Raw genomic sequence first — 13822 nt, 5'->3', positions numbered from 1 at the left:
GTTCTGAGGAAGGGTATAGAAGTCCTGTGTAGAAGAGACCAGGTGAAGACCCCTGAAATTTCCCCCGTTTAAGCAGAAACAGGCCAATAAGGATGGAGCCTAAAATGAATGCTGAAAAAGTAAAAATGGACTCTGACTAACAAACTCTAACAAACTGTCAGCTCTGAAAGACACTTCTGCTTTCTTGAAGGAAAGGTCAACCACAAAATATAGGCTTGATGATACCTATAAAAATTGGGAAAATTTACCCCTCCCTCTGTAATTGGTTTTTGTAAAAATACTAAAGCAACTCTAGGAGTTTTACCCAGCCAAATAAATTTTGTAAGAATGCTATTTAACTTTTTATAAAGGACCCTTGGGAAAAAAATGGTTAACATACCCATTTGATAACAAACCACAGGCAATATCATCATTTTAATAGTTTGAACTCTCCCCCACTAAGAAAGATGTAAAGGATTCCATTGCTCACACATTTCTATTACCTTCTGTAATAACAATTTTTCATTCACTTTCATTGTTTCATCTAATGTGTTTTTTATCCAAATGCCTAAATATTTTATTCCATCCTCTTTTTCAAATAAACCTTTTGTGCAATGCACATTAATAGGAAGAACCTCTGATATACTCCAAATTATTTTGTATCCAGAAAATTTTCCAAATTTCTCTATTACATTGAGTAAGCAAGGAATGGTTGTTTCAGGATTCCTCAAATAAAGCAATATATCGTCTGCATAAGCAGAGAACTGAAGTAGGCTGCTGTCCAGGCCTACCTCAAAATGGAGACCTCACACACTATACACTGATTTCAATCAAAGTATATTTATTAGCAAATCAGTAACAGCTTACAAGAATAAATCATTCAGCATATAGAGTAACAGAATGTGATCTTCAGGCCTGAGGATCCTCTGATGTCTGTTCTGCTTACTTCCTCTTAAAAGGCCTATTTTTATACATTTCTTGGTGGCCAGCACCACGTTGGTCTAAATCACATGATAAATCTTTATTGGTTATTTCTTACACGTCATTACAGGACTCTCATGGAGAAGAGAGGCTGAGAAAGATAGATTTGAGGACATATATTTCATGGGCATTCAGTAGAGATTACTGGCATAAAGACCGCCCTCAAAAATATGCCTGAACACCAAGTATGCACCAGCCGGTACCAGGAGGAAAATTTAGGAAGAACGAGATAAAAGAAGCCAGGCATCAGTTCCCCAATACTTATGATAATGAAGATGCATGCTGACAGAAAATGGATATATATAGATAACAGTGATAGAGTGATAGAACATACATCAGGCTGGCCAGACTGATGGAGAACTTCCAAAGAGTTCTGAAGCTCTGGCCCCGGGAGCCCTCTTTTATAGGACTCTGCCAGCTCTGGCCCACCTTGATGCATGTTACATTTCACATTTTCATTGGTTAATCATATTTATTATCTCATTTATTAATCTAATGATTGGTTAACATGAGTGATACTGTGTTACCACATCCCTTATGATCTAATTCTATCCTGATTTCCCGTAAATATCCTGTTAATATACCAAGCCCCGCCTCCGAGCACCTGGCCTAATGGTTTTTAGCTCTGTGGTTCGTTTTTACTTCCTTACATCCCTTGTTCTTACGCTGCACAGCCCAGTTTCTTGATGAATTTCTTACATCAATCTCTGTGTCTTCCTGTCCAGCTGGGCTGTGCAGCGTAAGAACAAGGGATGTAAGGAAGTAAAAATGAACCACAGAGCTAAAAACCATTAGGCCAGGTGCTCGGAGGCGGGGCTTGGTATATTAACAGGACATTTACGGGAAATCAGGGTAGAATTAGATCATAAGGGGTGTGGTAACACAGTATCACTCATGTTAACCAATCATTAGATTAATAAATGAGATAATAAATATGATTAACCAATGAAAATGTGAAAAGTAACATGCATCAAGGTGGGCCAGAGCTGGTAGAGTCCTATAAAAGAGGGCTCCCGGGGTCAGAACTCTTTGGAAGTTCTCCATCAGTCTGGCCAGCCTGATGTATGCTCTATCACTCTATCACTGTTATCTATATATATCCATTTTCTGTCAGCATGCATCTTCATTATCATAAGTATTGGGGAACTGATGCCTGGCTTCTTTTATCTCGTTCTTCCTAAATTTTCCTCCTGGTAACGGCTGGTGCATACTTGGTGTACAGGCATATTTTTGAGGGCGGTCTTTATGCCAGTAATCTCTACTGAACGCCCATGAAATATATGTCCTCAAATCTATCTTTCTCAGCCTCTCTTCGCCATGAGAGTCCTGTAATGACGTGTAAGAAATAACCAATAAAGATTTATCATGTGATTTAGACCAACGTGGTGCTGGCCACCAAGAAATGTATAAAAATAGGCCTTTTAAGAGGAAGTAAGCAGAACAGACATCAGAGGATCCTCAGGCCTGAAGATCACATTCTGTTACTCTATATACTGAATGATTTATTCTTGTAAGCTGTTACTGATTTGCTAATAAATATACTTTGATTGAAATCAGTGTATGGTGTGTGAGGTCTCCATTTTGAGGTAGGCCTAGACAGCAGCCTACTTCAGTTCTCTGCTTATGCAGACGATATATTGCTTCATTTGAGGAATCCTGAAACAACCATTCCTTGCTTACTCAATGTAATAGAGAAATTTGGAAAATTTTCTGGATACAAAATAATTTGGAGTATATTAGAGGTTCTTCCTATTAATGTGCATTGCACAAAAGGTTTATTTGAAAAAGAGGATGGAATAAAATATTTAGGCATTTGGATAAAAAACACATTAGATGAAACAATGAAAGTGAATGAAAAATTGTTATTACAGAAGGTAATAGAAATGTGTGAGCAATGGAATCCTTTACATCTTTCTTAGTGGGGGAGAGTTCAAACTATTAAAATGATGATATTGCCTGTGGTTTGTTATCAAATGGGTATGTTAACCATTTTTTTCCCAAGGGTCCTTTATAAAAAGTTAAATAGCATTCTTACAAAATTTATTTGGCTGGGTAAAACTCCTAGAGTTGCTTTAGTATTTTTACAAAAACCAATTACAGAGGGAGGGGTAAATTTTCCCAATTTTTATAGGTATCATCAAGCCTATATTTTGCGCCAATGTATGTATTGGGTCCTCCCTGAGCCCATTGAAAATATCCCAGATTGGCTCTGGTTGGAATGGTGACTCATGTTTCCTCTGCAACTATGCCATGTTCTCAGTATGAAAATGCCTAGATTATATAAAGAAAACAGAATTCTAGTAGATACATGGAAAACTTTAAGATATGTTAATAATTTAACATCTATTCCAATTCACAAATCAACAAATCAAACTACAGTGGTACCTTGGATTATGAGCATAATCCGTTCCGTTCAAAACGAATGCTAGGAAGTTCTTCTTTACCCAATGTGTGGTGGACACCTGGAATGCGCTTCCAGAGGACGTAATAGGGCAGAGTACGGTAATGGGGTTTAAGAAAAGATTGGATAATTACCTACTGGAAAAGGGGATAGAGGGGTATAGATAGAGGATTACTGCACAGGTCCTGGACCTGTTGGGCCGCCGCGAGAGCGGACTGCTGGGCATGATGGACCTCAGGTCTGACCCAGCAGAGGCATTGCTTATGTTCTTATGTGCTTATGTTCTTATGCTCGTAATCCAAAATGCTCGTTTACCAAAACAAAGTTCCCCATTGGGGATAATGGAAACTCAGATGATTCGTTCTAGAACCCGGGGTCTATACCTGTCGGGTGCCGGGTGCTGCAACGCCATCTCCTCCGTGGGTCATCTGAAGAAGAACACCACAGTGCCACTTCAGGGGAGGGGAGATGCCAGCCGCCGGAAAATCTCACAGTGCCTTCAGAGGGATGCCTCCTCCATCCGCGTGCTAGCCCTCCACGTCGGATGCCCCTCGCATGCTGGAGAGCCCACACCCAAGCCCACGAAGCTGAGCGCTGCCCCACCCGCACGACACGCACAATGCCGATGATTGACGCTGTGCACGTCACACGCAACGTGCAGGCGGGACAGCATCTGGCCGCGCAGGCCCAGACAGGTCCTCCAACCTGCGGAAGGTACCCGATGTAGAAGGCTGGCCGGAAGACGGAAGAGGAATCCTCTGTAAGTGCTCGTTGATCGGGGCAGTGCTCGGTTTGCAAGTCAAAAGTTTGCTGAGTGTTTTGCTCGTCTTGCAAAACACTCGCAAACCGGGTTACTTGTAAACCGAGGTACCACTGTATATGGCTAAACTCCAAGATTCAAATTGGCGGATTTAAGGTCATCTGGAAGCATTGGATGATAGCAGGAATATGTATTTTAGATGATGTAATATCTAATGGTAAGTTGCTTGAATTTTCAAAAGTTGCAACATAAGTTTGGTCTTAATAAGTCACAGAGTTTTAGATGGTTGCAACTGAAGCAAGCCCTGAATGGAAAAATTTAAATAATCAATAAAGTTTGGAATTCCTATGCTTTCAGGTAGATTTCTTGGGACACCAGGCTGCACAGTGGTATAAATTGTTAGCTGGATTTGTAAATAAGAAGCATAAAACTGGTCTTAGGGATATTTGGAGCATTGAGATTAAGCATCAAATTTCTGCATCTCAATGGCCACGAATATGGACTTGGTGGTTGAGATGTACAATGTCAGCATCTATGAGACAAACTTGTTTTTTTCTGTTACATAGAGCACTATGGACCCCTGTTAGATTACAAAAGTTAGATAGCTCTTAAGTCAAATAAATGTTGGCATTGTCATCTCGAAGCAGGGACTTTAGATCATTTATTGTTCTATTGTCCATTTATTATGCTTTTTTGGAAATCAATTTGGGGCCAAATTAATTGTTTATTAGAAAACCCGGTGGCATTGACCTATGATACTATATTATTTGGTATGTCAATGAGAGCAAAAAGCCAAAAATCATCTAAGAACAATAGACTTTTATCGATAATGACAGGAGTCGCCATACAACAAATTACAAGCAACTGGAAGAATTGGAGCCGGCTCAATTATAGCTTTTGGTGAAATTCATTGTGTCATATATGTATAAAATGGAACGAACATTAGCCATCCAGAAAGGGAATTTTAAGAAATTTCAAGAGACTTGGGAGCATTAGCAAAGCATTGTAGCATCTAAGTATTATTTTCCCCTATAAACATGCACATCCGGGAAGGGGGACTGTGGAAATCTGTTAGGATAATGAATTTAAATATAATGTAATGAGATTTATTATATAAATTTTATATGTTGGGCATTATGATTCTTTAGGAGGGAGGGGGGAACTAATTCTGAAATGGATATTAATGATATATTAAGTGTGATTTTGGAGTATAAAATGTTGTATTTATTGTAACACTTACTGTAAGTTTGAAAATAAAGAATTGGGGAAAAAAAATTCTATTTAACCTTTAGTACTTTCTATTGCTGCTTTAATAGCTCTTCTAACCCTTGCCACGATAGGCAATAGCACTTGATATACTGCTTTTTCTGTGTGGTTACAATCAAAGTACCATATTTTTCCGCACTATAAGATGCACCTGACCATAAGACGCACCTAGGTTTAGAGGAGGAAAAGAAGAAAAATACTATTCTGAACCAAATGGTGTACTAATATATGTAATAAAATATAGCAGAAAAATATTTCAACCATGTAAAGTCAACAGCGGTGTTAAGAACCATCATCACTCTCATTAAGAAATGAGGAGAGATAAAATAGAACCTATATTATATATTTAAGTAAAGAACATTAAGGTTTGATCAATTGTTAATATTTATATGAAATTTTTGAATGTTTATGGGAGGGGAGAGGGGAGGGTATAAATGTGTTTTTAAGAAATGTTAAAAGAAATACAAGGGATGTTTAAAAGGTTTAAATAATATAATATTGTGTTCTTGATGTCAGATGGAAAAATGAATAAAGAATTTGAAAAAAAGAAAAAAAAAGAAATGAGGAGAGACATTTAAGGTTCAAGCATTTTTCTAGTTTTCTAGGCTCTGCACTCAGTCCCCCTCCCTGCCATTCTCTGAACCCATCCCCCTTCCCTACCAGGCTCTGCACTCAGCCCCCCACACTCCTTGCCAGGCTCTGTACCCTGTCCAACCTCCCTGCCCTGTACCCTGTCCCCCTGGTGGTCCAGTGGTAGGCTGGGAAAGGAAAGATCCTTCCCAGACGACTAACAATTTTTACCCTTCCCCCTGTACCTTTTTTTGCCTTTTTAAATCCTGGTGGTCCAGCGGTGTATCGGTAGGAGCGAGCTTTACATGCTCCTGCCCCGCGCTGAGCCCCTCCCTTGCTGGATGGCTGCCTCAAATCTTGCCACCAGCGGCAAGAACTGACAGCAGCCATTCAGGGAGTGTCATGGGCCCAGGCTGGAGCACAAAAAGCTTGCTCCTGCCTTGTGCGCCGTTGGCTGTGAGATCTGAAGCAGCCGTCCAGCGGGAGAGGAGCGCAGAAAACTCACTGCTGCCGATACACCGCTGAACCACCAGGATTTAAAAAGGTACCATATATACTCTAATTTCCCTGGCAGACAGCCAGGCGCTCACCTAAATTAGCAGGGTAGAGCACCCGGCTAAAAGACACTAGGGAGAACACTACACATCACGGTCTGTGACACAATATTCGCTCCATAAGATGCACAAACATTTCCACCCACTTTTGGAGGTGAAAAAAGTGTGTCTTATGGAGCAAAAAATACGGTAGTTTACTTATTTTAGACAGGTACCTGAGGCAATGAAGTGTTAAGTGACTTGCCCAGAGTTGCAAGGAACTCTGTCTCTCCTGAACAACACAAACATAAAACTGAGCTATACAAGTGACTTTAACTTTTTAATGTTTTTAGGAAACCTATAGTAGAATTCAGATGAAAGACTGCTGTCTTACATACTTTTATGATAATTTTGAAAATGAACACAAACACATGGAGGGGCATAATAAAAAAAACCCAACCATCTAAATCCGTTTTTGGCCTAAGGTGCTAGTCGCCTAAAGTCGGCAGCAGGAAAATATCCATTCTCAAAAAGTATGTCCAAAATGGAGGATTTTCCCCCTGAGAATGGCCTACCTGTACATCCAGGCATTTAATCACCCTGACTGCCACTAAGTCTATCTTTATACCATATTCCGGACCAAAAAATTTATCCTAGTCACAAAGCCCAAAACAAGACCTTTTAGACAGGGGAAGGGCCACGATTCTCTAACTGGTGTCTGTGTCATAAGTGTCGGTTAGAGAATTGGGGAACCCGTCCCCCCCGCCCCCAAATGTCCTAGGCAAGAGGAGTTCTCAATTCCTCCTGCCGCCACCCTCCAAGACGTTCCTCAGCAGGAGGGATGCCCTGTCCTTCCTGCCGAATCAACCAACCAACCCCCCACAAAGATCATCGACAGGAGGAATGCCTAATCCCTCCTGCCAGAATCCCCCCCCCAAAAAAGATAGGCTGCCGGACCCTCCCAAGTGCACCCTGCCCCTCTCAAGCCCACCTGGACGGAATCCACCAAAGCCCACCCAGACCCCAATGTACCTCGTAAGTTGGCCAGACGGACAGATGCTTTCTCCTTCCTGCTGGCAGGCCCGCCTTCACCGAATGGCAGGCCTGCCATTTCCCAGGGCATTGTAGGGAGTGGCCCAAGGGATCTGGCCAATTGGAATCTAAGGCCATTCCCAGCACATCCCAGAATGCACTGGGAGACGGGCCTAAGATTCTGGTTGGCACAGGCACCTAAGATCCCTCCCTGGTGCATCCCATGATGCACCAGGAAGCATCCAGCCGGCCAACTTACAACAAAATACATTTGGGTTTGGGGGTGACGGCGGCCTAACTTTTGGGGGAGTCCGGCAGGAGGGATTGGGAAACCCTTCTGCTGACGATCTTTGCGGGTGGGGTGGGGGTGATTAGGCAGGAAGGATTGGGTATCCCTGCCAACAATCTTTGCAGGGAGGTGGTTCTGGCAGGAGGGGCTGGGCATCCCTCCTGCCGGGAAATGTCTTGGGGGATGGCGGCAGGAGGAATTGGGCACTCTTGCTGCTGCGGAAATTCGGGGGTGGGGGGCGGCTTCGTGAGTTCCATAGCCTTTGCGGGGGTGGGGGTGGTGCTCCCTTCCATGGCCGCTAAACTGATGGTGGCAGGAAATTCCCTTGCCACAATCAGTTCAGCAGCAACCCAATCTGGCACTTATACCTGTTTTAAAGTCAAAACGTCTAAGTCCAGGCAGCCTCGTAAAAGTTTTTATTATAGCTGTAGGATAACTAAGCCTAGGTTGGCCCACATCCTGCCTACATCCCACCCTAACCACTCCTCTAAAACCATCTCTTTGAGCTCTAGGCGCACAGCGGAATTCAGAGGCCTAAAAAGTCTCTGGATACATCCAAAAACAGGTTTCGATTATTGCCACTTTTAGGTCATCCAAGTACCGACTTAGGCCGGTTTTTAGACATATTTTTGTTATGATTATGACCCCCCATACTGCTTGTACCTCAATCTCCGCTCCTTCTTCTTTGTTTTCTGAGCTGCTTCCAAAATGTCCCTTGAGACAGTCTCCAGCTGTTCGTACAGTTCATCAATGTGACGTTCAATGGAGGACAGCATATTGATTGTGCTGATTGTAGTTTCACTCTCTCCAATGCATGTTTGATATACTTGCGATATTTTTTGGTTTAACATATCTAGTAATTTGTCCTGGTATGTTTAAAACAAGACAGAGATCAGTTATCTTTTTAGAACATTTCAAAATCAAATAACATGAAAATGAATAAATATTCTGCATTTTAAATTTTTTAGCTTTATTGTTTTTGCTTTTTTTCCAGTTAAAACACTTTCCTTTATCAACTGGGTTTCCAATTCTACTGAAGCCTTTCAACATTAGACCAGCATGTTTCAGCTGATGTACAACAAAGTCCAGGAATCTCCTCCAGATCATAGGCATCAGCATACAGTAGAAAACAGAATCAGTGCAATTTCCCCATCTTCCTCCTCCTACCCCTCAGGTCTCTCTTCTCTCTGCTGCAATTCTACAAACTACAATTGCCGGCAGCTATTAGAATAGGCTGCCTTCGAGCCATGATCAGATTCTTCCTTCTAATGCAACTTTTTGCTGCGCAGGAAGGATGCAGCAGAGGGGCAGTCTTGGGAGGGCTAGAGGAAGGCTTGTTCTCGTAATAGCTACTGGCAAAGTATGGCAGAGAAGAAAGACAAGCCTGAGGGGTGGGAGCAGGAAAATAGGAAAAGATATTTAAAAAATGGGGACTTGTATACTGCCTTTTTGTGACTTTGGTATTTCAAAGCTTACATTCAAAGTAGTGGGCTCTGGAGGATAAAGTGATGCCCAGGGTCAGAAGGAGCAGCAGCGGGATTTGATCTCACAACCTCTGGTGCAGAGGTAGCAGCTCATCCAGTGAGCCACAGCCCTTTACCCTGCAGGCAGATATTCTCACATATGGGTGATGTCATCCACAAAACCTGGCATGGACAGTCCAAAAGTGTACTGTCACTTTAAAAATTTTAAGACTGTGTGCAAGTCAGTGCCTTCCAGCGCGTCTGCTCACGGGACCATCAGTTCAGTAACAAATCTAAGAAGCCAACCAGAGGAGGCAGGAGGGTTGTGAGAATATCTGCCTGCTGTCCTCAGATAACACCAGCCACATATGAGTAACTATGCTTTATCCGAGGACAAGCAGGCAGCATATTCCCACATGTAGGACTCCTTAGCTTCTAGGCTCATACCTCTGAAAGAGGGTTAATAACAACTATGTGGATTTTTCAGGAAAAATAGCAGTTTGTGATTTCAGCATATAATATTTTACACATTGCTATACAACAACAATGTGGTTTAAACAATGTTGTATTCCTGCTATATATGGTAAAAGCTAAAGAAGATCTCAAGGGCTTTCTACCAATTTCTGTTTCAGCACTTATTTGCGATCATTATAAAATACACAGTAAAAAGATCCTGCTTGCTGTACTTTTAATGATATTGGATCCTCCGGAAGTTCTAAGAACCTTGGAGCAGGGACTTGAGACTGGCGGCTTGAGAATAACATGTGAAATGTATGGCTCGCCCTCCCACAATGGTCTTTTTCGTCAAATCTCTGCTAGTTTTTGCATGAAAAAAAAAATTGTGGTTGCAGTGGTGAATGCATTATGACTATTGTTTCGGTACATATTAAACATGGAAAATAATTTAGGTAGTCATGCTACCATTGATGCCGTTGAATCTGGTTTGATTTGTTAACGCATTTGACAGAGAAGAAAGGGTGTGAAATACAGTCTTTGTTTCTTTTTAACTAGTGTATAAGATTTATTTATCCCCAGCTAAATGAAGTGGCATGGAAAAGAGTATCCTATGTAAAGTTTCAAATGTTTGAGTTGGTTTTTCCATGCCTTTCAATTAGGGTATGGATAGATGGGATATATGTGTTAGGGGAAGAGTTAATATTTATAAACTTAAAATTTGCCATGTGAGGATACTGCTCTCATGGTATTAAGTCTATTGGATTTTGTTAGTTGCTAAATTCCCAAGATGCAAAAGGTAATATTATATGAGTTTTGCCTTAAAGGATGGCATGAAGGATTTGTTATGTTTAAAGAATATCTGTAAAAAAGAGTTTTGATTTTTTTTTTTTTTAATCTAGATTCAAAATTTCTTTTATATTTGAGTATTTTGCCTTTTTTAACAGTTTCTTTAACAGGATAAATAAAGATAATAAGAACATAAGAACATAAGCAGTGCCTCCGCCGGGTCAGACCATAGGTCCATCTAGCCCAGCAGTCCGCTCCCGCGGCGGCCCAAACAGGTCATGACCTGTCAAAAGATGTAGGATGTTTTACATTTTGATAATTACTATCCTTAGAAAGTCATTTAAGGTTTGGATGAAAAAGAATCTTGGCTGTTGCAAAGGTTATAGGATGGTCGTTAATGTTCATTTGTAATTTAAATTCTAACTTTTGATGAAATGATATTTTTTAGCAATATGAATGATAACAATTCATAATATTTAAGCAATTATTTACTTAATTGAATTAGTATATAACACTAAGTAAGAGTGGATTCCTATGATAAGCTTCTGAAATATGTATATTAATCATATTTCTCGTTTGATGGTCTTGGATTATTTTCTAAATATGTCCAATTTTTATTTTATTATCTTCAGGTATAATTGTTTTTTTACTTGGGGTCTGTACGGAATTCTCATGTTTTGCCTGATCTTATATGTGCAGTTCCAAGCTTTTAATGTCATTTTATAGGGTGGATAGGGGAGAGAGGGATGGGAGTACATTATATATTGTTGGTATTAGGAGGTGTATTATACAATCAGAACTAATTGGGAAAGTGATGTTTATTCATCTAATATTACATAACTTTTTATGTCCTGATTGGATGAGAGATTTTATAATATTTTTAGATAATGGAAGTTAAAATCTTTACCCTTAATGTCAATGGCCTCAATCATCCAGTGAAAAGGAAAAAAATGCTAACTTTTTTGAAAAAACAACAGGCGGATATTTATTATATCCAGGAGACACATTTGTCAGCTATAGAATCTAAGAAACTCGAAGGTGGTTGGGTTAAACATTGTTTTTTTGCCCCTGCAGTAGGTAAGAAGGCAGGAGTAGCCATCTTAATAAATAATATTTGTGCAGCTTCTTTTCAAATGATAGATTTTGATCCATTAGGAAGATGGATTAAGGTACAAATGAGAATGGGGAATAATACCTTGACTCTGTTTAATGTCTATGCCCCTAATTCAAACCAAAATGAATATTTTAATAATTTACAACGATTATTACTCCCATTGGCTACTTCTAATTTAGTTGTAGCTGGAGATTTTAATGCTGTTATGGATCCGATTATGGATAAAAAAGCCAACCAAAAATATAAAATCATTAGGAATAGATAATTTGGTACAATCTTGTGACTTAAAACACAGTTCTTCCAACCGCCGGTCCGCGGACCGGTATCGGTCCGCAGAAAATTTCTGCCGGTCCGTGCAGGGCCGGCGAGATCAAGTCAGCAGTTAAATTTCCTGCCAACTGCGGTTCCTGCTGACTAATGTTCCTCCCAGCCTCAGGCGATCAAGATAGGCTGCCAACGTCAGGGCCTTCTCTCTGTGAGTCTCGCCTGTTCGGAAACAGGAAGTTGAAACAAAATAGGCGAGACTCAGAGAGTGAAGGTCCCGACGTCGGCAGCGTGTCTTGATCGCCGCCCCTGCCGAGTTGCTGAAGAGGGCCGCGGGGAAGTTGCGATTAGAACAAAGAGAGCTGCAAATTCAGGTGCAGGTGGAGGGAGATGGTCAGCGTGTGCGAGCAAGATCCTGGGGAGCCTTCACAGTGACTTCCTACCCTCCCACCAGCTCTCCTACTTGCCAGGGCAGTGATTTACCGGCAACTTCCTGCAGGCAAGTACTGAGAGCTGCTGGAAGGGGAGGAAGCCACTGTAGGAGGCTGGGAAGGTACTGGATAAAGGGAGAGCTGTTACTGGACTTGAAGGGAGCTAGAAGGAGAGATGCTGCTGGGAGGGGAGGAGGGAAAGGGATGGGAAGATAGTTAATGTTGGATAGAGGGAGGAGGGAAGGGAGAAGAAGGAGAGATGCTGCTGGGAGGGGAGGAGGGAAAGGGATGGGAAGAGAGTTAATGTTGGATAGAGGGAGGAGGGAAGGGAGAAGAAGGAGAGATACTGCTGGGAGGGGAGGAGGGAAAGAGATGGGAAGAGAGTTAATGTTGGATAGAGGAGGGAGGGAAGGGAGAAGGAAAAAAAGGAAGGAGGGTAGAGAGAAAGAAAAAAAGGAAGGAAACAGCTGGCAGGGAGATTACAGGAGGGGAAGGGGGTCAGGGTGGAATGGAGAGATCAGATGAGGGAAAGGGGAGAGAGTGGAATGAGAAAGTAGAGAGATATTGATGCTGGAAAGGGGGTCAGCAGAGAAATGAGAGAGGGATAAAGATGCTAGATCTGGTGTAGGAGAGATAAAAATGAAGAAGGCAGTGAAACTGGAATGAATAATGTAAAAAGGAGAGAGGAGGAACAGGCTGGATGGACAGGGAAGAGGGGCATAGAAAGAAGTCAGATACATATGGAAGGGGGAGAGGGCAGACATTGGATGGAACGGGCAGATGCTGGAAGGAAAAGAGTGAAAAGAAGATGAAAGCAGAAACCAGAGACAACAAAAGATAGAAAAAAATAATTTTATTTCTATTTTGTCATTAGAATATATCAGATTTGAAATATATATCCTGCTAGAGATATAACTGGGGACTGCAGTATTCTGATAGCATGATATTTCTATGTAGCATTCTATAATAACGGCTTGTTCAGTTTTCTTGATGGTAGAGGGGATATATGTGAAGGGGAGTGGAGATAGGGGTTTTGTTGGTCCGTGCTCTGTATATTTGTATTTATAAAATCACAATTGTTCAGAATATTGTTTCTTTTTATACTTTAATAAAATACGTTCAATATAAAATCATAATTGCGGCTTGTGCAGATGGGATCAGATGGTTTGCGGGGACCGAGCTCGCGGAGATGGGGCGTAAACGGGGTTTTTAAATTATAGTCCTAGTAGTTTGCCGGTCCACAAAATAATTCTTTTATTTCTGCCGGTCCACGGGTGTAAAAAGGTTGAAGAACACTGACTTAAAAGATATATGGCGAATACTTCATTTTAATGATCAGGAATTTTCTTTTTGCTCGCAAGTTCATAAGTCTTTTTCGAGAATTGATTATATTTTGGTTTCAAATTCGTTGGTGCAGCAAGTTACACAAGCTTCCATTGATCCAATTATATTATCTGATCATGGAGGGGTGTGGATTAAATTTGAGTTTGGAGATAA

General features: G+C 41.2%; 1 protein-coding gene across 10 annotated transcripts in view; it reads right to left on the bottom strand.

The window, feature by feature from the left end:
- Positions 1 to 13822, bottom strand: part of CCDC38 (coiled-coil domain containing 38) — a 223766-nt gene that overhangs the window by 26138 nt on the left and 183806 nt on the right. For all 10 annotated transcript variants that reach the window (XM_033951517.1, XM_033951516.1, XM_033951511.1 and 7 more), the window contains one exon: positions 8475 to 8677. In XM_033951517.1, coding sequence (XP_033807408.1) covers positions 8475 to 8677 — 203 coding nt within the window. The remainder of the gene's footprint in view (positions 1 to 8474; positions 8678 to 13822) is intronic.

Source organism: Geotrypetes seraphini, chromosome 7, assembly GCF_902459505.1.
Source record: "Geotrypetes seraphini chromosome 7, aGeoSer1.1, whole genome shotgun sequence".
In the NCBI taxonomy this organism is placed as follows: Eukaryota; Metazoa; Chordata; class Amphibia; order Gymnophiona; family Dermophiidae; genus Geotrypetes; species Geotrypetes seraphini.
The sequence above is the reverse complement of the archived record's forward strand: the minus strand, read 5'-3'. Positions and strand labels throughout refer to the sequence as shown.